The sequence below is a fragment of the Puma concolor genome, chromosome A2, assembly GCF_028749965.1.
Source record: "Puma concolor isolate L17-30 chromosome A2, mPumCon1.1.hap2, whole genome shotgun sequence".
Classification (NCBI taxonomy): domain Eukaryota; kingdom Metazoa; phylum Chordata; class Mammalia; order Carnivora; family Felidae; genus Puma; species Puma concolor.
In genome coordinates, this window is record NC_141668.1 from 93472391 (window position 1) to 93495927 (window position 23537).

At 40.3% G+C, this 23537-nt stretch overlaps 1 protein-coding gene across 1 annotated transcript in view; it reads left to right on the forward strand.

The window, feature by feature from the left end:
* The first annotated feature begins 9328 nt into the window (after window positions 1-9328).
* The window catches only part of DLD (dihydrolipoamide dehydrogenase), a 35352-nt gene continuing 21143 nt past the window's right edge, over window positions 9329-23537 (forward strand). Inside the window, exons 1-8 of the mRNA XM_025930049.2 lie at window positions 9329-9476; window positions 10977-11055; window positions 18306-18385; window positions 18868-18936; window positions 19499-19568; window positions 21181-21281; window positions 22071-22214; window positions 22744-22845. Coding sequence (XP_025785834.1) covers window positions 9438-9476; window positions 10977-11055; window positions 18306-18385; window positions 18868-18936; window positions 19499-19568; window positions 21181-21281; window positions 22071-22214; window positions 22744-22845 — 684 coding nt within the window. The 5' untranslated portion in view covers window positions 9329-9437. The remainder of the gene's footprint in view (window positions 9477-10976; window positions 11056-18305; window positions 18386-18867; window positions 18937-19498; window positions 19569-21180; window positions 21282-22070; window positions 22215-22743; window positions 22846-23537) is intronic.

Genomic DNA, 23537 nt, shown 5'->3' on the forward strand with positions numbered 1-23537 from the left:
CAAGGGTCGGATGCTTAACCAGCTGAGCCACCCAGGTGCCCCCAAACATGTAATTTTAAATGTTAGTAGCCACATTTTAAAAGTAAAAAGAAACAGAAGAAATAAAACTTAATAGTGTATATCCAAACTATTATAATTTAATAAATATAAGATACTACTAATGAATTATTTTACCCACTTTTTTTTATACTAAGTCTTTAAAATTAGGATTTTAGCAAGACTTTGAAGTGATGATAGTGTGTTTTTAGGGGGTTGGGGGGAAAGTATCTCTGAAACAAACTTTGAGAAACACTGTCCTACAGGCTCTTTTCTTTCTCCTATGTTCCCTGAATCACACTGATAGTGGTGGGAGTACTGAGTGATCTGAAATATATTTGAGTAATTTAGAACTGAATGCAGCCTTGTTATTTGTTAGATCAAGAATGACACCGAACACTGGTTGCATATTGCTGCCACCTGTTGGTCATAACATATATTGCAGCCAATAAACAACGGGACAGGTTTTGGTCATTTGTGAGCCCTTGGCATTTCTGGCAACACACCTCTTCATCTGTATCTTGAGATGACTTTCCTTTGGAATTTCCATTCATACCAGAGCCCAGAAAGCCTTAATGGTTTGTATTATGGATTCTCAGACTTACATTTCCCAGGATGATTTTTTTCAATCTATGGCAGCACACAGATTTCTCCCTTTACCTTGTTATCCATATAGGTCAGTGATTTATTGTAATTATTGCTGCTTTCTGCTTTGCAGGTTGCTTCTCTCATTCTTCTTGTACACCTCGTGAAGGTAGTGGCCAGAGCAAGTTTCTTAACATCTCTAAGCCTTAGTTCTTTTAGCTGTAAAATGTAGCAGAAGATTAAATTGCACGCTGTTTGTCAAGCATTGGCGTGGTGACTAACATATATAAAGAACTCTGTAAGGACTACTGTTCACGATACATCTTAAATGGAAATTTGAACAGCGACTGGATATTTGATGTCAGCGAGTTAATTTTTATGTTCTATTCTTTTAATCTTTTTGTTTAAAAAATCCTTATCCTTTAGAGACACATATTGAAATAGCTACAGAATGAAATGATTTGACTCTGGGTTTTGATTTGAAACAAAACAGGAGAAGGGAAGTGGAGGGTGATATACGTGAAAAAATATTGGTGATGAACTTGGAGAATTTTGAAGCTGGTGATGGATAGATGGGATTCGGTATGTGATTTTTGTCTCTTTTGTATGTGTTTGAAATTGTTCATGGAAATTGAATGAAAAGAATAACAAGTTTTTCTGTTGCTCACAGCATTGTATACAGTGTTAAATGTACTGTGGCTACTACTACTTGATTTGGTGATTAACTGCTATCATGGGATAGAATTATGGCACTTTTAGGAGAGAGTTACTGTCTTGTTAAAAGATGGATTTAGGCTAGCAGACACATGAAACGATGGTCAGCATCACTCATCATCAGGGAAATGCAAATCAAAACTACAATGAGATAACACCTCACACCTGGCAGAATGGCTAAAATCAATACAAGAAACAACAGGTGTTGGTGGGGATGTGGAGAAAGGAGAACCTTCTTGTACTGTTGGTGGGAAAGTGAGGGCAGCCGCTCCGGAAAACAGTATGGAGGCTCCTCAAAAAGTTAAAAATAGAAGTACCCTACAATCCAGAAATTGCACTACTAAGTATTCACCCAAAGGATACAAGAATACTGATTCAAAGAGACACATGCACTCTGATATTTATAGAAGCATTATCAACAATGGCCAAACTACGGAAAGAGCCCAAATGTCCATGGACTGATGAATGAAAAAAGAAGATGTGATATACCTATCTCTATCACCTGTATCTGTATCTGTATCTCTATCAAATCTCTAATGGAATATTACTCAGCCATCAAAAAGAATGAAATCTTGCCATTTGCAACAACATAGATGCAGCTAGAGAGTATCATGCTAAGTGAAATAAGTCAGAGAAAGACAAACACCATATGATGTCACTCATGTGGAATTTAAGAAAGGAAATGGATGAACACAGAGGGGAAAAAAGAGGCAAACCAGAAAACAGACTCTTAACAATAGAGAACAGACTGAGGGTTGCTGGAGGAGAGGTCAGTGGGGGATGGGTTAGATGGATGATGGGCATGAAGGAGGGCACTTGTTACGATGAGCACTGGGTGCTGTATGAAAGTGATGAATCACTGAATTCTACACCTGAAACTAATACTACACTGCCTGTTAACTAACCGGAATTTAAATCAAAGCTTGAAATAAACACAAAATCCCAAAACAAAAAAAGATGAACTTAAAAGAACAGGCAGCCCATGGTTCCAGAAAAATGTTAGGTGGGTGCATGTTTTGACTTAACAATTAATGTATTCAGTATTCAGAAAAATCGTGATACGTTGTAACACCATCAGCACAGGGAAATTTGGCAGTTTTTTAAGAGATGCAGGAAGAATGGATGGCAGAGATGACGCTGAGCATCTTTCTTCTTGATTCTAGTAAGTAAATGAAGAAAATACCTACTTGGCCTGTGGATAGTAGTCAAAAAGATGCCTGATTTGTGTAGATGAGAATGACGTTCTTGAGCACAGTGTATCAGAAAACCCGCTTAATCGCAGGGACAAGCTACATTTCCACAGTAGTTGAATTTCCACAGACACTCTCCATTTAATCCCATTACATCAAGTTCATTCATTAACCCGCCCCTCTGTCCCTGTTCACACAGTCATGTCAAGAACAAGGTCCTCCCTGTTCAATACCTTTTCTAACATGTCACCATGGTTTTCTCCCACATTATTTCTAGCTCTATTAATCCTTGGATAGAGCAAAAATCCTCTCACCTCACTGTGTATTTATCCTTGTATCCTAAGTGTTTGGCCATTTAGAATCTTTTTCTTTCAATTTCTTAATGGCTAAGATGAACTCACTCCTTAACTGGAAACGTTAAATGAAATACGCTGAATGAGATGATGGGTATTTCTGACTCATCTCCCTTCAAGTACCATTTCCACTTGAAGGGGTTTAAATTCTGTGAGAACAAAAACTATGAAGAGGAAATCTTTCATAAGCTGGCAGACGATGGCCTTGAGAGATACACTCCAGTTCTCCAATGGCTCTTATCTCAGCCTCAGTGAGAGAGAAACAGGGACAGAGACAGAGAGAGGCACAAAGAGAGGGAGAGAGGGAGAGAGGATGACGTCTAAGCAGCTACAGAGTGGAGAAGCATGAGGAATTTTTCAATTGGTTGAATAGATCAACAATATAATTGTGTGGGTCAAATCCATGATAGTGGTTAGAAGTAGAGAAGTCTTTAATGAAAAGAGTGACGGACTTGGAATCAGGAACCCTGGATATGAGTCCTGCCTTAATCACTTCATAGATCTCAGAGTTTAGACAAGTAGCTTCATCTCTCTAGAGCAGAAAGTTCTTATTTTCAGATATGATGATACCGGGGTGCCTGGGTGGCTCAGTTGGTTGCGCGTCTGACTCTTGAATTCGGCTGAGGTCATGATCCCACGGTCGTGGGATCAATCCCCACTGGTTGTGGAGCCGCTTAAGATTTTCTGTCTCCTTCTCTCTCTGCCCCTTCCCCCCACTCTTAAAAAAACAACAGGGGCGCCTAGGTGGCGCAGTCGGTTAAGCATCCGACTTCAGCCAGGTCACGATCTCGCGGTCCGTGAGTTCGAGCCCCGCGTCGGGCTCTGGGCTGACGGCTCGGAGCCTGGAGCCTGTTTCCGATTCTGTGTCTCCCTCTCTCTCTGCCCCTCCCCCGTTCATGCTCTGTCTCTCTCTGTCCCAAAAATAAATAAACGATGAAAAAAAAAAAAAAAAAAACAACAACAAAAAACCCCCGATATGATGATATTAATAATACCCACGTCAGGGGCGCTATGTAGACCAGTGTTAGTATGCGTGTGTGGCAGAATTTTATAAACAGTAAAATGCCAGTCACCCAGCCACTCTTAGACATCCTTAAAGATTCATGCTTTGAATCATGCTTTGAATTCATGGCCACCCACCTTCATCCATTGTATGGAAAACAGACCTGCAGAAACGCAAGTCGAGTGACTCAAAATGTATTTTGCACGGGAATTCAACAAATCTTCTTGATAAGTGTCCCAACAAGTTATAGCAGTGTGATAACAATTTCCCTTTCCAAGGACCTCCTATGTGCCAGGTGCATTATTTAAATTTTTAAAAATCCTTTTAACCAGCTTCGATGTAAACATTCTTCTTCTTCTTTTTTTTTTTTTAAATATAATTTCTTGTCAAGTTGGCTAACATACAGTGTATAGTGTGCCCTTGGGTTTGGGGGTAGATTCCCTTGATTCATCGCTGCATCATTCTATTTCACAGATGAGGAAACAATTTAGAGAGATTAGCAAATTTGCCGGAGGGCACAAGCAAAATGAATTACGGAAGGATTCATGACCCTAAAGCCTACGCCATTTTCCCTCCACCACGCTGTAAATTATTGTGATTTTTTTTTTTTTTGCCCTTTATTCCTATTTGCCCAGTTGTCTCCATGCCTCAGATATCACAGGCTCCTTGGTTTTCCTCTCTGTCGACATCCTGCCCACCTTCAAAGACCTATTGAAGTAATTATATCTTGCCAGAAGACTTCCCTCGGGTGCTCAGCCCATTCTGATCCTTCCACGTCCAAATTTCTGTAGCTCTTACCTTTTCTGCTTACTTCCATGTCGTCATAATGTTTTTGGAGTGTCTATTCTGTGCAAGTCACTATTCTAGGCTTGGGGGTCTATCAGCAAACAAAACCGACAGAAATCTCAACGCTCAGGGAGCTTAGATCCCTGTGGCAGCAGAAAACTTTACGAAATAAACGGGAAATGATTATACAGTGTCCTAGAAGATGGTAAGGGCTGTGGGACAAAGTAAAGCCAGAGCGCAGAGAATGAGTGTGAGGGCAGAAAGAGTGTTGATTAGGGGTGTCAGGACAAGCCTCGCCGAGAAAGTGACTTCCGAGTAAAGACTTTGGAGTAAAGGCATTGCCTGATCTCAACTAGATTGTCAGCTTTCTGAGATCAGGGACGTTTATGACAACGCGTCTGTCTTCCTTTCAGTGTCCTGCACAAAATTCTGCACCTTGTTAGGTGCCCAACGAACAACACTTCGTCCTTGCTGACTTATTAATTCTGAGCACCAGTGGCCTAATATCTTCGTATTTAGGAGCATTTTGAAGCAGGAACGGTGGACTATTTTCTGTGTACCTACACACTGTGAACTAGGTGGTAACTCATTATTTCCTACTCAATCAACCACGAAAGCTTAGGTTAGCATTTGAATACAATTTTATTGTTGCTGTTTAAGCATCATCTACGTAAATAAAATTACTCAGGAGAAAAAGGAGATGATTAAGAAATGAAGTACAGTTATTTCCTCTATAAAACCACAACATCTCCAAAGGAGAGGGCTGTATAGCAGCAACTCTGAGACCATTTGAGGTGTTTCGTCTCGCAACAGACGGGCGAAAGAAAGTGCCAAGGAACCCTGTTCCTTACCAGTTAGTACCACGATGTAGCAGAGAATTGCCGCTTACTGACTTCATGACCTTAGCGTTGTTATTTAAACGCTCTGTGCTTCCGTTACTGTCTCTAAAAACTGAGATTAATAACACCTGTCTTGCAGTGTCATGCGACTTAAAAGTTCATTTAAAGTGTCTTGTACACAGTAGTTTTTCAATACGTGGTTGTGTACCAGTCATGATTCTGGATGGCAGGCCATCTCAGAAATAATATCTGGCTCGCTTTTGCAAAAAGGAATTTATAGGCGAGCTGATAAGCACGGAACCAATGTAGAGTTTCGAGAGGGAGGCCGGGAGCTAGACAGCCCTAGATGAGATTTTCTCTAGGAAGGGCCGGAATAGGACACCGCCATTGCCACTAACGACCGCCAATACTGGAGTCACCGCACCTGCCAGCAGAGTGAATCCCAAATTGTCAGTGTCTTTGAGCCACCCCTCTTAACTCAAGTCCTGGTGGGAGCATCAGATGGGCTTAAGTTCTGTGTCTGCTGCACCTGCTGGAGGCCAGGAGACACAGGGGCGGCCACTAGGGCTTCCTAGTAGGGTCTGGTCTCACCCTGTGGTGGGTCCTTCAAACATAAAAAGGGGATTCCAATAAACAACAGCCCCACAGCAAGAAACATCTACTATAGATAGCTACTGTATTATGTGGGGACTCTGCAACTTAGTGGAATAGCTTTACAGCTGGAGGGCAGCTTGTGGCCCTTCATTTTAAAGTTTGGGAAACCAAGGCCCGAAGACATGACTTCTACTAAATTACACGGGAAGTGAAGAGCAGTTAGGTCTAGAACTTAGGTCTCCTAATTGTCAGTCCAGTATACCTCACAATATTCCTTCCAACTTGTCCAACTCGTTCAGATCCCCTATTAGACCACCGTAGCCCTTCTCAGAATCACACTTCTCAGTTTTATAAGGAAAGTATTGCTGCAGGATTTTTTTTTTTTTTTTTAACCTCAATACCCGGGATTCATTGTCTCGCCATTTCGAAGAATTTAGAGGGGGACACAAAATGAGCAGCAGACAAAAGTTTATTAGAGTATAAGATCAGAAAGGAAGAATAGTATGAAAGCCCTCTTTACCGAGAGGGAACATTTGAAAGTGAATGTCCACCTACTACATTATAGGCAAGAGCTCCTTGTTTTATAAGGTCTGGTCATGCCCCACCCCTGTTCCCTTCCCCTCCTTACTTCTCAGGTCCTACGCTCATTGGCTTGATACCTCTAGGTGCTGGGCTGTCTCTTCCTGATTGGATCATTTCCATTATATGAGGGGTGGTCTATGGCCATATCAGTCCTGGTGAGCTATACATTTTATGGTCTACTACTTATTTTTAGTTAGGTCTTTTGTCAAATTCCTGAGGGAAACCTGAGGGGGAGTAGGTGGGGTCTGTTACATTTTTTTTTTTTTAATTTTTAAATTTTTATTTATTTTTGAGAGAGAGACAGTGTGAGCAGGGGAGGGGCAGAAAGAGAGGGAGACACAGAATCTGAAGCAGGCTCCAGGTTCTGAGCTGTTGGCACAGAGCCCGTCGTGGGACTCAAGCTCACGAACCTCGAGGTCATGACCTTAGCTGAAGTCGAAGTCGCTTGCTTAACCGACTGAGTCACCCAGGCGCCCTAGGTCTGTTACATTCTTAAGAGGGACCTTAAGCCTGGGGGGGTTTGCTGTGGTCAGACACTCTTCCCCACCCAGTGACCTTAGGCCCTAATCTTTCCCTCTCCTCCCACTGAATCCTATCTTCTCCTATCATACTGAGTGCTCAGAGCCTGGAACCTGCTTTGGATTCTGTGTCTCTCTCTGTCCTTCCTCCACTCATGCTGTCTCTCTCTCAAAATAAATAAATTAAAAAAAAAAAAGAAAAGTGTGGCCCTTTGAGAATGCATCTATGCTACAAGTGTCCATCACTGTCCATATGCCAGCAAACTTTCAAATCCGTGTCTAGAGTTTTTAAGCTCTAGACATTTGTTTCCAGTAACTACTGAAGATCTCAAATGGATTGTCCAGCTGGCATCTGAAATTCAAAGAAGTTGTCTCATTATCTTCTCCCCAAAGTCATCCTTCTTTCCGTGTTGCGTATTTCTGTAATGGTTTCACTACCCACCCAGCCATCTAAGCCAGACATTTTGGAGCCATCTTCAGTGTTTCTCTCACTCTCATTCTCACATTCGGAGTTGATAGAAGTTGGTGATTATTGCCAACCTTACTGGTGGCTCACCTGTATCCTTTTAGCATTCACTTTTCCTCTGTATATTCATCTACAAGCCTTCTTCGAGACTCTGCTAGAGAGACTTCTCTGGCTGCTGGTGCTCACTCGGCTCACCTATGGGGAAACCCAGAAGTGCCAGGGAGTTAAAGTCCCTGGGAGCAATCCTCAACTAATGACTGATGGAAGTTGATGGATGTATTTTGAATACGAAAACTGAAGCATGTTCTATATTATCTCCCAGAGGTCTCCAGTGAGTCTGAATACCAATTGTTCACACTGGCAATCTACTCGTTAATGTATCTGAAAGCATTCCCATCCGTTTTTCATCCTCTACCGATGCTTGCTTGGATCAGTTCTCAAATAAACTCATTGCACTCAACTGCTTATTTCTGGGACTGCTTCTAGGGCTGGTCAACTAAAACAGTGACCCATTAAAGGAGTTGGGAATGGCTACACAATTTTCACTAGGGATGACTGGATATTTGGAAATATTCACTAATCATAAATATAAGGGAGAAAATATGCATGTTTAAATAAGAAATTGGATAGTTGAAACTGAGGTGCTGACAGGATCACCCAGGGGGACATGTTCTGTAGACAACTGAAAATATGGAATTAGAGATTAGAGAAGTACAGACTGGAGACAAGTGTCTAGGAGTTATCAGTGTACGCAGGCAGGTGCTAAAGCCATGAAAATGGCTAAGATGACCAAAATGCTTATTTATAGAGTAAAGGACAGGGAGAATGGATGTTGGAGGACAACTAGCAGCCTGTATAACAAACACTAACTAAATAGCATTCTCTTCTCCCCTAAAGCGGAGTATAGCTAGGTAAGGAATAATTTTTAATTGGTGTTTAAATCCACAGAGCCCAGCACGGTGCCTGGGCAGTAAACTTTCAAGAAATGTAGAATTAAGTTTCATTCACACTATATAGTTATCACAAAGCATGAATCAGACCTTAGAGCTCTGTGCTCAATCTTGAAGACAATGTTTTTCATTGTCTCTTATAAAAACCTAAAATCTTATCCCCCACCCAACCCATCCTAATTTGCTCTAACAGAGGAGGAAGATAGTGTTTTCTGTTTTGCCAGTTAGCTTAATTAGAGTAGGCTGCTGGTGATGCCCAAGTCTGTGGTTCCATCCCTTATATAGTATCTGATTTGAGGAGAGAAATTATAAAGCAGTCATCTTTCCTCTGCGCGACCTCGGGGATAGTTAACCTCTCAGGCCTCATCCGAGGAAGTGGTAAAACTCATCATCTTTCATATACTTGCTGTGAAGTGAGACGATGCCTTGGAAAGTGCTGAGATTCCTCAGCTTAGCACAATCAAGGACCCGTCAAGCCTTACTTTCTGCAGCTTATACCAAGCAAACGATAGCCTTGTTAATTTAGCTCGTCTTCCAAGTATAAGATCACATTACTACCCCCACGTTTACCTATCACCGGTAAAATGGTACGGCACTCCCTCTCTGCCACAAAGCACTAGGCGCCTTACGACAGTGTGCGACCCCGCGCCTGACAGGAACGCCTAGTCCCATGGGCCCTGACCGCTCCAGCCAATCGCGCTGCTCCCGACCCATGACGTAAGCTGCTTTTGTGCATGCGCAGGGCGGGGAGACCTTGGCGAGGCGGCAGAGGAGCTTAGCGGAGGTGAAAGCATTGGCGGAGAGGAAAGTTGAGCGGTAAAATGCAGAGCTGGAGTCGTGTGTATTGCTCCTTGGCCAAGGTGAGGGCCGGCTGGGTGGGGTCGTGCGGAACCAGAGGCACAGAAGGGCCTGCTGACGGAGTCCGGACGCGGCCTAACTGGTGGGGCGAGAGAGGCCGGCGGTCGGGCCGGGACCACCCGCAGCCCCGCCCCTGAGTAGGCTCTGCCCGGGCCGCGACCGGAGCAAAGACCCGGGCGGCGGAGAGGCCCCGCCTGTTGTGTGACGGCCAGCAGTTACTCACTGTCCACTCCCAAGCCTGGGCCCTAGGCACGCAGGCTTCTCCACCTTGGCAGAGGAAGTAGAAATAGCACTTGCCCCGTCTGGTCTGGCTTTTCATACGTTCTACCTTTTATCTCGAATCCTAATCTCAGCCCTAGAGTGGCAGTGGGCAGGTAACCTTGCGGCTGCTCCTTGAAACAGCCAGACGCAGTCAGCCCCGGCAGGTAACCCTAAGAATTCCTCAGAGGCCTCTTCATTGTTTGCAGCTTTAAGGTAGTGTCCATTGCCTTCCCTCCTAGAGGCTTGCAGCAGGTTATCTTTCGTTACGACAGCTGTCCCATTTCATCTCCGTGTCGAATACAGCCAGATTGTACGTATGTGGGATCGTAGCTGAGTACTGTGCTGATGGATACCTTAAAGATCATATGCTGATCAAACTCCTTTGTGTCTAGGATGAGTAATCTGTGTTCCTGAGAGTTAATGTAATATGCTAGGAGTTACATTTTTAGTTAGAGGGGGAGCAGGGATTAAAAGTCAGGACTGACATTTGGTTGGTCTTCTCCACTTTGGCCTACCGTCCTGACCTCAGGTGCCTTGAGTTACCTTGGAGTAGAGACCATGACTGCATTAGTGTGGGTTTCATCACTGCCTCCCGTTTGCCTGCTGTGATAGGAGCTATTTGCTTTGTTTCTTTGTGCCTCCCTGTTCTTAGCGTAGGAGAGAGTAGACGTCCATAGAGATTTTTATGGAGGTTGTGATGCAGTCCGTGAAACCTGGGTAGCTGTTGAATGTCAGTAACTGCGTTTTCCAAAGTGACATTGTCTAATTTCTGTTCCTAGTTAACTGTTCAGGAGCATCTTCATAGGTTGTACGTGGTAGTTTGAGTTAGGAAACAGCAGTTACAAGTAGGATTGTAATAATACAGATTATTGGGTACTTAAGTTAGAACTCTAAGAACTTTAACTGTGACATTAAAATGATCCCTGGCGCCAGAAATTAGCCGTGCTTTCTGAAACTTTAAGAAAACTTCACGCCACGGAATAACACTTTTTGTTGGGCTAACTATGACATAGTTTATTGAATATTCATAATGAAAAGATAGTGTGGTGAGCTGAGGTGGAGAGTTTAATTGTTATGAAAGAGGAGAAATTGATGTGTAATCTCTATGTGGCAATGGAAGATATGTTAATAATAATAAGTGCTTGATAAAGTTTGCTCCATTTATTACATTTTCATGGACCTTCAGTAGTTCACTGTTTTGAATTCACATTTTACATCATATGAACAATTTTCTTTTCCAGAGAGGCCATTTCAATCGAATATCTCATGGCTTACAGGGAGTTTCCGCAGTTCCTCTGAGAACTTACGCTGATCAACCAAGTAAGTACTTAGTAAAACAGTTTTTCCTCACATTATTTCATAGTTCCTTTGTGTTTAAATGTAAAAGTAAGTGAATATTAGAGTTACTGGTAATAAAATAGTGGGTCATAGAATTAGAGTAACTGGTAATAAAATAGTGGGTCCTAGAATTCGTTTGTTCATCTGTGTATTCACTTAAATGTTTATTGAGCACCTAGTGTCTCCAGGCAGTGAACAAGGCAAAGCCTTATACTTTTGGTACTAATAGTCTGGTGACAAAAGACAAACAATACTGAAGTAATAGGTAAATATTTTGGGTAGTGATTGAAAATTAAAGTGGGCAACGGAGAGGAACAAAGACTATTTTAGACAGGCTGTCAGGACTTTTCTAAGGAAATGATGTCTGAGTGAAGGGAGGGAGTGAGGTTATTTCAGGCAGACAGAAACAACTATGACAAGGGTGTGAGGTGAGAACTAGCTTGTGAGGTTTAAAGCATTGCAGAAAAGGCCGGTGTGGCTGGAGGATGTAAAATCAGAGAGGTAGGCGGGGATCAGTTCATGGTGGGAGGGTTTTGGAAGCCAGGTGAAGGAGTTTGGATTTTATTCCCAAGTGTGGTGGGAAAGCCAATGAAGGGTTTTGAGCAGGGGATGATTTTTGAATGTTTACATTGAAAAAGTTAGGGGCGCCTGGGTGGCTCAGTCAGTTAAGCGTCCGACTTCGGCTCAGGTCGTGATCTCATGGCTTGTTAGTTCGAGCCCCATGTTGGGCTCTGTGCTGACAGCTCAGAGCCTGGAGCCTGCTTCGGATTCTGTGTCTCTCTCTCTCTGCCCCTTCCCTGCTCACACTCTGTCTCTATCTCACAAAAATAAATAAACAAAAAAAAAAAAAAGAAAAAGTTAATTCTGTCCACTGGGTGAGGTTAAGTGTGGTGGTTATTTGACATGGTTTAGAATGGTAAGATGACTTTTTGACATCCTGAGCGAAGATTTTGATGGGCTTGTCAGAAACATAGGACTAGAAGGATATACCCTGAAAGGAAGCTATGAAAGCTATGGATTATGGATATTTTCCTCTTTTTTAAAAAATATTTTTGAAGCTTCTGTAAATGACACATATTTTGTTTTTCAGCTATTTAAAACGGGAAGTTAATAGGCTTGTTTTTTTTGTTTTTGGTTTTGGTTTTTTAATTTTTCTATGGTACCATCCAGTATGGTACCTGGTACAAAGTAAGTAACCAGCAACAACAACAGTAATAGTAACTGATTCACTGAGGGCTTACTGTGTCTCAAGCAGTCTTTAATCCTTGTTGCCATCTTGTAAGATATGTGCTTCCATTTTCCCCATTTTATAACTGGAGGAACTGAGTGAAAAGAGGTTCAGCTAAGAAATGACAGAATTGGGAAAATTCTTCTGACCCTAGAGCCTACATTATTTTTTAACCTTTTTAATGTTTGTTTATTTTTGAGAGCACGTGCAAGCGGGGGAAGAGCAGAGAAAGAGGGAGACAGAATCCGAAGCAGGCTCTAGGCTCTGTGCTGTGTGCAGCACAGAGCCTGACACGGAGCTCAAACCCACGAACCGTGAGATATGACCTGGGCCGAAGTGAGACGCTTAACCGACTGAGCCACTCACATGCTCCTAGGGCCTACGTTTTTAATTTCTGTACTGTTTGGTCAGCTTCTGTTGAGTATTTGTTGATCAGAGCAACTGGAGGAGTTCAAAATTTCTTATAATACAGTCCCTGTTACAACATGTGGAAGATGTTTCAATAACTGTATGAACCAAATTCATCAAGATTTGAAGAGTGATGTGTGTTATTGTGGTAGGACCTTCTGTTTCATGACAGGAGTGGACTCACAGCACTTACTCACATTAGCTACATTCATTCCTCAGTTCGACAGCTATGGGATATATACTATGTGCTAGTGACTGGGATGATGCAGTGAACAAGTCAGACAAGATGCAGCTTTTTAAAAAAATTTTTTTATTAAAAAAAAATTTTTTTAATGTTTATTTATTTTTGAAAGAGATGGAGACAGAGCATGAATGGAGGAGGGGCAGAGAGAGAGGGAGACACAGAATCCGAAGCAGGCTCCAGGCTCTGAGCTGTCAGCACAGCCTGTCACAGGGCTCAAACTCACGAACCACGAGATCATGATCTTAGCCGAAGTTGGACCCTTAACCGACTGAGCCACCCAGGTGCCCCCAAGATGCAGATTTTATAGAGTTTATAGTCCATTTGGGCAAGACAAGCATCCATCCAATAATTGTGATAAGTGGAGAGCCTGGATGGCTCAGTCAGTTAGGAGTCCGGCTTTAGCTCAGGTGTGAGGTCGGGCTCTGTGCTGACAGCTCAGAGCCTGAAGCCTGCTTCGGATTTTGTGTGTCTCCCTCTCTCTCTGCCCTCCCCTGTTTGCACTCTGTCTCTCTCTCTCTCAAAAATAAACATTAAAAAAAAAAAATGTGGTAAAGACTCCATAGGCTAAATATAAGGGAGCTATGAAATCTGTATCCCGATGGAGAATGGTCACAGAATTCTTTCCTAAGGAAACGATGTTGATATCTGAAAAGGGTTGGGGTTGGAGTGGGTATGGGAGGAGGTGTTACACGTAGAAGGAGCAGCATGTGGGAGTATTTTGATGTGAGAAGGAGCACAGTGCCTTTAAGGAGCTTGAAAAGGGCCAGTGTGGCTGAAGTGTGTTGAAGATTGAGAGTTGACCTCTGCAGATAATGAAAGACCCTAACTATTTTAACGACAGTTGGAAGTCATCAGGAGTGTTTTAAGCAGAGGCCTGATACGATTTGTTTTTTTTTTTTTTTTTTTTTAAGTTTATTTATTTTTGAGAGACAGCACAGATGCGCATGCCAACAGGGGAAGAGGGCAGCGGGAGAGGGAGAGAGAGAAACCCACGCTGTTAGTGCCAAGCCAATTCTGGGCTTGATCTGTTGAATCATGAGATCATAACCTGAGCTGAAATCAGACATTTAACCAACTGAGCCACCCAGTGCCCTGATATGATTTGTTTTTAAAGATCATTCTTGCTGCAGATTGGAGTTTTTATTGTAATGCTTTTTGCTTTTTTTCTCTTATTAGACTAGAAGAACCAGGGCTGTGTCATTATAGGTATCCAAAGACCTTAGAGTAGTGTCTAACGCTCAATAAATGTTTGTTGAATGAAAAACAAAAGACCAATGAAGAAGGAGAGAGTAATGTCTGGGTCGGGTTTTAGTGGGAGAGAACACCGGAGTAGCATTGGTGTTACGGAGATTGGAGGTTGTGAGATTGGGAGGTGGATCTGAGGAGGGAAGAAACATCCGTCGAGTGCCTTGTATGCACCTAGCATCATCCCAGGATGTTGACATGCATTGTTATCTTTGACCTCAAACCCTGGGATGTAGGTATTACTGTCACTTATTCCTATGTTACATCAAAACCAGAGAGATTAAATATTTGCCCAAGAGTTTACGAAGGGGTAGAGCTCATGTTTGAACACCAGTTTTTCCTTCCTTCCTTCCTTCCTTCCTTCCTTCCTTCCTTCCTTCCTTCCTTCCTTCCTTCCTTCCTTTTTTTTAACTTCAAATCCTTTTTTCTTTTACTATATTTCTCCTTTATGGATTAGGGAGGTTGTAGGGTAATGATCAGAAAGTAAAGAATTCTTATAGAATTCAGGATTTTAGAGGCTGGGCAGTTTTGGGTGATGACAAGTATAGGATGTTACTATGAAAGGGTCACTAAAATAGACTGGAGATTAAGGCCGTTGATAATTTAAAAAGGGCCCCTCTACCCCCCAAAACAAATAAACCTTGCCAAGTAGCTCTTATACTCATTTAGCGAATTTGGTAATTAATAATTCCTGCCTTATGATATGTTTTTTCTTACCGCTTTTTTTACTTTTAAAAATAATCTTGATTTATGTATATTTTGAAACATGCCTGTTTTCCCTAACTGTAGTGTCAGGTTACTGAAGGTAGTGATTTCCTCTTGGGTAGGTGTTCATAAATATTTGTTGCTTTCGTTATGTTAATGAAGGAGCTTTTTGTCATTTTAGTTGGAGTTCCTGATTGCCCTGGAGATGATGGGGTCATCTGAGTGTTCTGCATGGCATTAGGACAGAAAGGTATAGGAGTGAGTGGAGGCTTATGAATGGGAAGAACCTGCTTTGAACCCTGGCTGCATCACTTACTAGTTGTGCAACCTTATGCAGGTTATCTAGTTACTCTCAGCCTTAGTTTCTTCCTGTGAAATGGAGGTCTGATAATTGTGTCAGAGAGACATAAGGAGGCTTAAATGAGACGACATGAAATACTCAGCTCATTGCCTGGCACAGAATAAATTACCAAAATGGTAGATGTTATTGCAAACTGACTCCTTAAAATACGTCTTGCACTTTGTTGATGATTATCATTTATTTGTAACTCAACACCTGTATTTCAGTGGTAGCCTTGATGACACAGTGTACTTATTTTCCTCACAGTGATATAATAAGTAACATTCGTAGAACACTTTTTCCTGCTTTTTCTCCTTCAGTTCATTTCATGGCATTAACTGCCATGTCTGTTGAAGTCCATCACGCCTAATTGTATCCCAGTATTTTTTAAAGCATCAGCCTGATAACTTTCTCCTGATATTTCACTGCCACCTAAAATGCAGATTGCTATGCAGCTGTCTTCTGCCGTACTTCTAACTTAGTCATCTTTCTCCCATGATACTGATTTGTGTGTCCTGTTTGGTTTTTCTTTTTCACTCTTAAAGGCTAGAGCTAATTTTGTAAAATTAACCATCAAGTGTTCCTTAATGTGTTTCATTTAATTATTTATCTGTATCCTGGTTTTTAAAAGTGTATGTGGGAATCAAATTGAGAAATGCTTTTGGACAGGGAGGTGGTGAGTCAGAATTGTGTGTTGTAAACTTTTCACCTGTGTGCAGCCTTTGTATAGGTGAGAGCCAACTGGTTTGTCTTTGCAACCTTTCGTTATGAAAAATCGCAAATGTTCGGAAAAGTTGTAAGAATTTTCCAGTGAACATTCATAGATACTTCCACTAACATTTTACTGTACTTAAACTGTCATGTATCTGTTCAGCCATTTAGCTACCCATCAGTCCACCTTACTTTTTTGACACATTTAAAAGTAAATTGCAGACATCCCCTAAATACTGGCTTGTTTTTGAAGGTTTGTTACTGGATCACACCCTCCTATAGTCTCAGCTGACTGATCTTCAGAGAATTTTCCTTTTTCCCTTCTTTTTTGTTCTCCCTAGCACTTTAGTGGTGTTCTGATGGAACGATACATCTAATATCTTCAGTGAGGGGTGAATGGTTTTAAATTTTTGGTATTTTGTATAGTTAAAAATCTAAGAGCACGATGGGAAATGAAACTAAAATTTTTGGCTATATCGTGTTTAAATTTATTTAATTAACATATACTTTAATCAGAAAAGATGTTAAAAATTCAGCAAAGAAACCTGTTTTTTGTAGCTTGTGTTTCATTACTGTGAATTAAAAATTAGAATCCAAATTAAAGAATATTGTTTAGGCCATCATTTGATTCAAAACTTGAAAATAGATACACACTTTATTATGTACTTAATTCTGAACATGAATCAGGGAACCAGACAACGTAGCCAAAGAGCACAAGTGGATCGACGAAACTTGAAACGATCCTTTTTTCATGTATTGGACTAGCTATATATTTTTTTCATGTACTGAGTAATCCTAATTATCATTTGATATAACCAAGGAGAATCAGTACTTTTATTTATTCAGTAGGAAGGATTCTTAGGTTTTGTGGGTTGGATAACTTCTTAGTTCAGGGGTTCTGTGTTTCTTTTCAGTCCTGCAGAAGTTTTTTGATCCCATCCCTTGGAGGGGTGGGTGTTTTCTTGAGGAGGGATGATCAGAAATTAAAACTGCCATCTTCAGAGGTCAGAATGTAGCTACCATATAGCAAATATTTATTATGTATGCTCTAAGTATTGTGCTAAGCTATTTGCATATTTTGTATCATGCCCCTATGAAGTAGGTTTTTTTGTAGTCTTTATTTTGCAGTTAGAGAAACTGAAGGTGAAGTGAAACAGGTTAAATTACTCTCCTAAGGTTAGATGTCTAATAATTATAAAGCTTGATTATTGCTCTTAGGATTTTAGTTTATGATAGTTGAAATTGAGGAATAGAATACCGTTGAATAATGGGATGACCATTGGAAATAGAAAAAGCTTAAATTTTGTCTCTGCCAGTCACTTGCTATATGACCTTGGGCAAGTTAACTGACCTCTCTGAACCTAGTGTTTCTTATCTGTGAAATGTCAGTTATATGTCATCCTTACCGTCTTCATAAGAAGTTCTGAGAATCAAACAGGATAATAGATGTGAAAATGTGTTATAAACTGCTAAATGCTTGGGGTTGTAAGGATAGTAGAGGCGGAGGAGAAGGGAGACTGTCTCCTAACTCTTTCAAGCCAGTGTATTTTTATTTGAAGTTGGCTTGAGAACAGTGGGAATAATTGGACTTCTTTTCCATTTGCATTATAATTATTATATTACTAAGGCTGCTGATCAAAGTTAATTTCCTTTTCTATCTTCATATGGTAAACGTCCAGAGTAGTTCACTTAATGTTCTGGTTAGCCTGTTATTATAAACTATATGAAATTTATCAGGATTCAAATAAAGTCCAAAACGTGTTTGCCATCTATTACAGGGAAGCTGGTTTTTCTCCCTGTATCTCACGTACAGTACCTGGAATCATATCATTCTTAAATTTATTGACAGCTCTAAGGATATACAAAATTTAATCCTAACATTAGTCATTTAAGGTAGTGTTATTGTTTCTTTTATGACAGAAAAGTTAAGTCACTTGGTTACACAGCTAATAAATGTTAGAGCTGAGATTTGAAGACAAGTATGTCAGATTCCAAAGTTCTCTCCCTCATGCAGATGTGTCTTCTAGTGTCACTAAAAGCCTGTCTTGTTGTTATTAAGTAAAACGGTGTGGAATTTAGCAAGGTCAGTGGATACAGTGGATATAGAACTCTGTTGTATTTCCATATGTCATAATGAACAAATAGAATATGAAATTTAAAAATGCCAGTTTTAGTTAACATCAAAGAATGTTAAGTACCTAGGAATAAAATAGTACTGGGTAGAAAATTCTGGTTCCTTGTACTTTCTTGGAGGTTTAAAGTATCAGATTTTTTTGTTTGTTTTTTTTAATGTACTATTTTTGGTCCATATTAAGCAATTTACTGTTTATATCAATTTGCTTTTATTGTAGTTGATGCTGATGTAACAGTGATAGGATCTGGTCCCGGAGGATATGTTGCCGCTATTAAAGCTGCCCAGTTGGGCTTCAAGGTAAAGTTTAGACTAAACGAGGTGTTGATTTATTTTTATTTGGAAGGAGTTGATCATATTCACAAAATACTTTGCACCTAAATAACAGTGGTAAATAATGTCTTTATTCTATAAGTTCTATTTAGGCCTGAGACGCGTGAAGAGTGTTATTCAGTTGTGGTAGTCTCATGAAATAGCAGAGTCCATTTTTCCCAACTCCCCACAGTGCTTCGCACGTTTGGCTACTAACTTCACTTTGGAAGCAACAGTAATAGAACTAAAAGCATGTGTTTGGTAATGTTAAACAAAAATGTCTTAGAATAATTCACATTTGGGTTAGCCTGCATTTAGTATTACTCAGATGATAAATTTTAAAGGACTCTATTTCATTCTCACAAATGCAGACTTATTTTGTACAAGAATTAGGACAGATACATGGGAATTTTAGTGAACTGCAACTCTGCAGTTTATGTGCCATTAAATAATATTTTCTTTGGTTGTAGACAGTCTGCGTTGAGAAAAATGAAACGCTTGGTGGAACGTGCTTGAACGTCGGTTGTATCCCTTCTAAGGTGAACGTGTGTTTCGTACAGTGCAAAGGCTTCTGTCATTAGCCACCAGCTAGAAGGATATGTTAAGACTAGAATATTAGACTAATACAGTTACTAAAAAATAACCCAAGGTTGATAAAAAACATGTTCTCCTTGGTAAGCTTAAGCAGTGCTTTCAGCAGTCTGCCATACATTCCTGAAATTGCTTCTTTGTTTTGGAATCCCTAGCCTTTCCATTCAAACAGACTCTCATGTTCCATTTTTCTCTTTAGTTCTCCTTTACCAACGAAACAGATCATAGGCAGTAAATTCTTTTAGGTGCTTTTGGATGTAGACAGGACTGCCCTTTTCACCTGCCCCCTGAAGAGGGTACCTATTTCTTTGCTTTTAAAGAAAGTAAAGGTGTTTTGTTTTTCAGTCCTGCTGTTGAACATTGTGTCATTATTTGACTTAGATTAATTACATAAGAACAGAAACTGAATTGTTGTAGTCCTTTGTACTATTGCATGCAGGGGATGTCATTTCTTAAGTGCTTTTTTATCGTATATAGTCTTATTAACATTTCATCATTTTGTCTATTTAGGCTTTATTAAATAACTCTCATTATTACCATATGGCCCATGGAAAAGATTTTGCATCTAGGGGAATTGAAAGTAAGTATACCTTTCATATTTAGCAATATTACCAGCCATACTTGACTCTTCCAGTTAAAGACTTCTGTATGTCTAATGAGTAATACATGTTTCATTGAGGAAAGAGTAAAAAAAGATTAAAAATAGAGATTTACTTAAGGCTTAAATCCAGATTTCTACTATGACATCTTCTGTTTGACAACTTTTGTGTGAAGTCTGCTGTGTGTGTGTATGTGTATGAAGAGTCAGTTTCAATTTCCCTGAAACCTGGAGATCTCGAGGTGGGGAGTTGGCACTGGATTCCTGAGTGCTCTAGGCAGATAAGGAAGGAAGGAAGGATGGACAGACTGCTTAGGTTGTTGGTAGTGTGGCAAGAACAAAGGAGAGAGAGGAGAGAGTGGGGAATGCAACCCAGTGTAAAAGGAGGGCATTTCATTTTAATTTGGTAAATCTTGTCTCCCACCATTCTTTTTGGGCTGTTTTTATTTCATCCTTTTTCACCAATTGTTGACAGATACATCCAGGAGGGTAGTCTGTTCTAGAAAGAGCTTACACATACCAGTGGGTATGGAGGGGTAATCATTTTTCTTTCATTTGTTTGTTGCAGTAGTTTCTGAAAGAATGGGCTGTAGCAGGCAATCCAGTGGGTATAGAGGTGATATGTACACATTAAAGCAGACATATCAAAGTAGATGAAAGGTAGAATCAAAACCCACTTTCCTGACTCAGGAAAGAAGAAACAGGGTTTAGTCAAGAGACTTGCATCGTAGGCCAAGCTTCCTCTTCTAGTTCTATGACCTAGGTAAATCAGATCTCTCAGGGTCTCTGTTTCCTCATCTCTGAGATATGGGTTGATTGCATGTGCAGATTTCTAAGATCTCCCTCTTTTGAAGTTCTGTTGAGTTGAGCTGCTTTGTTTTCTTAGGTTGTTGCTTCAGAGTTAGGAGTTAAATGAGGGATTTTTTTTTTTTTTAAGTTTATTTATTTTGAGAGAGAGAGAGTACACACAAGTGGTAGAGAATCAGAGACAGAAAGAGGGAGAGAGAGCATTGCAAGCAGTCTCTGCAGTGTGGAGCCTGATGCGGGGCTTGAACCCACAAACCATGAGATCATGAGCTGAGCTGAAGTCGGATGCTTAACCAACTGAGCAACCCAGGCGACCCAAATGAGGGATTAAATCCAGTTGATTAAACTCTTTTATGTTAAGTTTCTATATGTAAAGTTTTCAGATGAGTATTTTTGTTTTTGTTTTGTGAAGTTGCTCCTATTTAAAATTTCAGCTGGTGTTTTACTTTGCCATCTCTATTTAATTCTATCCAGATTTATAATCATCATAATGTGTTCGGAGAATGAGTATGTTGCCACGTGGGATGTAATGTGTATTTTGGACTGCATTTTTCCCAAAGGTGGACTTTTTACTGTGTTTGATAAGTTTTATTGACCGTGATGTGTTGCTGTTGGCCTGTTTGCGAGCTACAATTATTATAGCAGTTACTACATGAGAAGTTTTAACACTGCCTTTTTTACAGTTCTGTAAGCATTAAGCTGAAATTTTCCAGACCTGATTAGTGAAAAATATCACATTGCATCAAGAATTTAGCTAAGGACTAAAGATTTATTTAACAAATTACAGTGTCTGAAGTTCGCTTGAATTTAGAGAAGATGATGGAGCAGAAGAGTACAGCGGTAAAAGCTTTAACTGGTGGAATTGCCCACTTATTCAAACAGAATAAGGTCAGTGTTTTAACGTTCAGATGCCTACTTTATCTTATGTTCATATGAAGCATTCTGCTGAAAGAGTGATGCCCTTAGAACTTAATGCTTGGGGGTATTATATATATATTTTTAATATTTATTTTTGAGAGAGAGTGAGAGAGTATGAGTGCGGGAGGGGCAGAGGGAGAAGGGGGACACAGAATCTGAAGCAGGCTCCAGGCTCTGAGCTGTCAGCACAGAGCCTGACACGGGGCTTGAACCCACAAACCATGAGATCATGACCTGAACAGAAGTTGGCTATTTAACTGACTAAGCCACACGGGCACCCCTATCTTTTTTTTTTCCTGCTGGGGATATTAATTTAAAACTGTGTGCTAACCTGAAATAGATTCCCTGACGTATATAACAAGTTTTTTGCTGCTCTACGTGTAACCTTATTAAGTAAGGAAGTATTTTGTACTGGGTGTATTATTTAATAGAGTGCTTTTATTTTCCCCCCCATTAATCATGTTTTTTTATTTTTATTTAAAAAAAATTTTTTTAATGTTTATTTTTGAGAGAGACAGAAACAGTGTGAGCAGGGCAGGGGCAGAGAGAAAGGGAGACAGAAACCAGAGCAGGCTCCAGGCTCTCTGAGTAAGCTGTCAGCACAAAGCCTGATGTGGAGCTCGAACTCACAAACCGTGAGATCATGACCTGAGCCGAAGTTGGATCCTCAACCAACTGAGGCACCCAGGCGCCCCATGTTTTTTTAATTGCAAACATCATTTTAAACTTTGTGAATGTATAAATATTATTTTATTAAAGGTTGTTCACGTAAATGGATATGGAAAGATAACGGGCAAAAATCAGGTCACTGCTATGAAAGCCGATGGCAGCACTCAAGTTATTGATACAAAGAACATTCTTATAGCTACAGGGTCAGAAGTTACTCCTTTTCCTGGAATCACGGTATGCTTTTTACAACTGTTATAACCTTCCTTCAGGAAGACCTTTTATAAACTACTTTATTCATGCTATTTATGCACTTTGAATGAAAAATTTCTAACTGAAATACCATATGTTGACACTCAGCTTTGGGAAGCTGTCTCTATTTTGCAGTGATTTTGACCAGAAATAGAACATTTCATATTAAGATAGACTTGGGTTCATTTTGTAGTTAAAATGGACCATTTTGTTTTGAAATATCGAATGATGAAATTTCAAGTGAGTATTTTTAATGGGATTTGTTAAAATGGACTGTAAGGGATGGGGGAGAGGGGAAAATGGGTGATGGGCACTGAGGAGGGCACTTGTTGGGATGAGCGCTGGATGTTGTATGGAAGCCAGTCTGACAATAAATTATATTAAAAAGAATTGAATGTAAGGATAGAAGTCATAGATACCTCAGAACAGATAAATGTCTTAGTATTTTTTGTGAGCTCATTTATAAGGCAGTAGGTTTTTCCAAATCATTTTGATTGTATATATTTTGTTATAGATTGATGAAGATACAATAGTGTCGTCTACAGGTGCTCTATCTTTAAAAAAAGTTCCAGAAAAGATGGTTGTCATTGGTGCAGGAGTAATAGGTGTAGAATTGGTAAGTAATGCCTTTTCTTCTCTTACTGCCTTCATGGAGTTGGAAGGAACTTAATGGTCTCCTGTTTGATTCTTTTTACAACATTGTAGGCAGATCAACATTGAGTTTTGCTTAAACACTTCTAGTATTACTAGAATTACTAATTTTTAAGACAACCAATTTATATAATCGTTAGTCATTAGAACATTCTCTTTTACTTTGAAATCTGCTTCCCTGTCTCCTCTACCCTTTCTGTTTCCTAGGATGGATGTTTAAAAAATCTGACAGCCCTTCAGTCCTTCAGAAGACAGTCCTCATCTTGAGCAAATTAGCTTTCAGATATGACTTCTGTGGTCTGGCTCTTCCCTCTCCATCTTTATCTTGATCCCTCTTAAGTTTTGTCAGACTACTTGCAATTCTCCTGAGAACCTTGCTGTTTCATGCTTTTCTGCCTTCCTTGTTCTCCCTTCCTGTCCATCTGGTGACTTTTCTGTATTACCAGCAACCTCTTCTCTCCATTTTCAGGTATCCTTTCCCAGGGCTGTTGGATCTTGATAGCACAAAGAACTGCTTCACTTGTGAAATCACAAATTCAGACGTTGTGTTCTCTAACCATAACCTCCTTTCCTCTCTTACTCAGGTTTTCTCAGCACACAGGTGGTTTATCAGGTGCTCTAGTCCTTGGGTCCCTCTGTGTCTTTGCTCTCTGCACG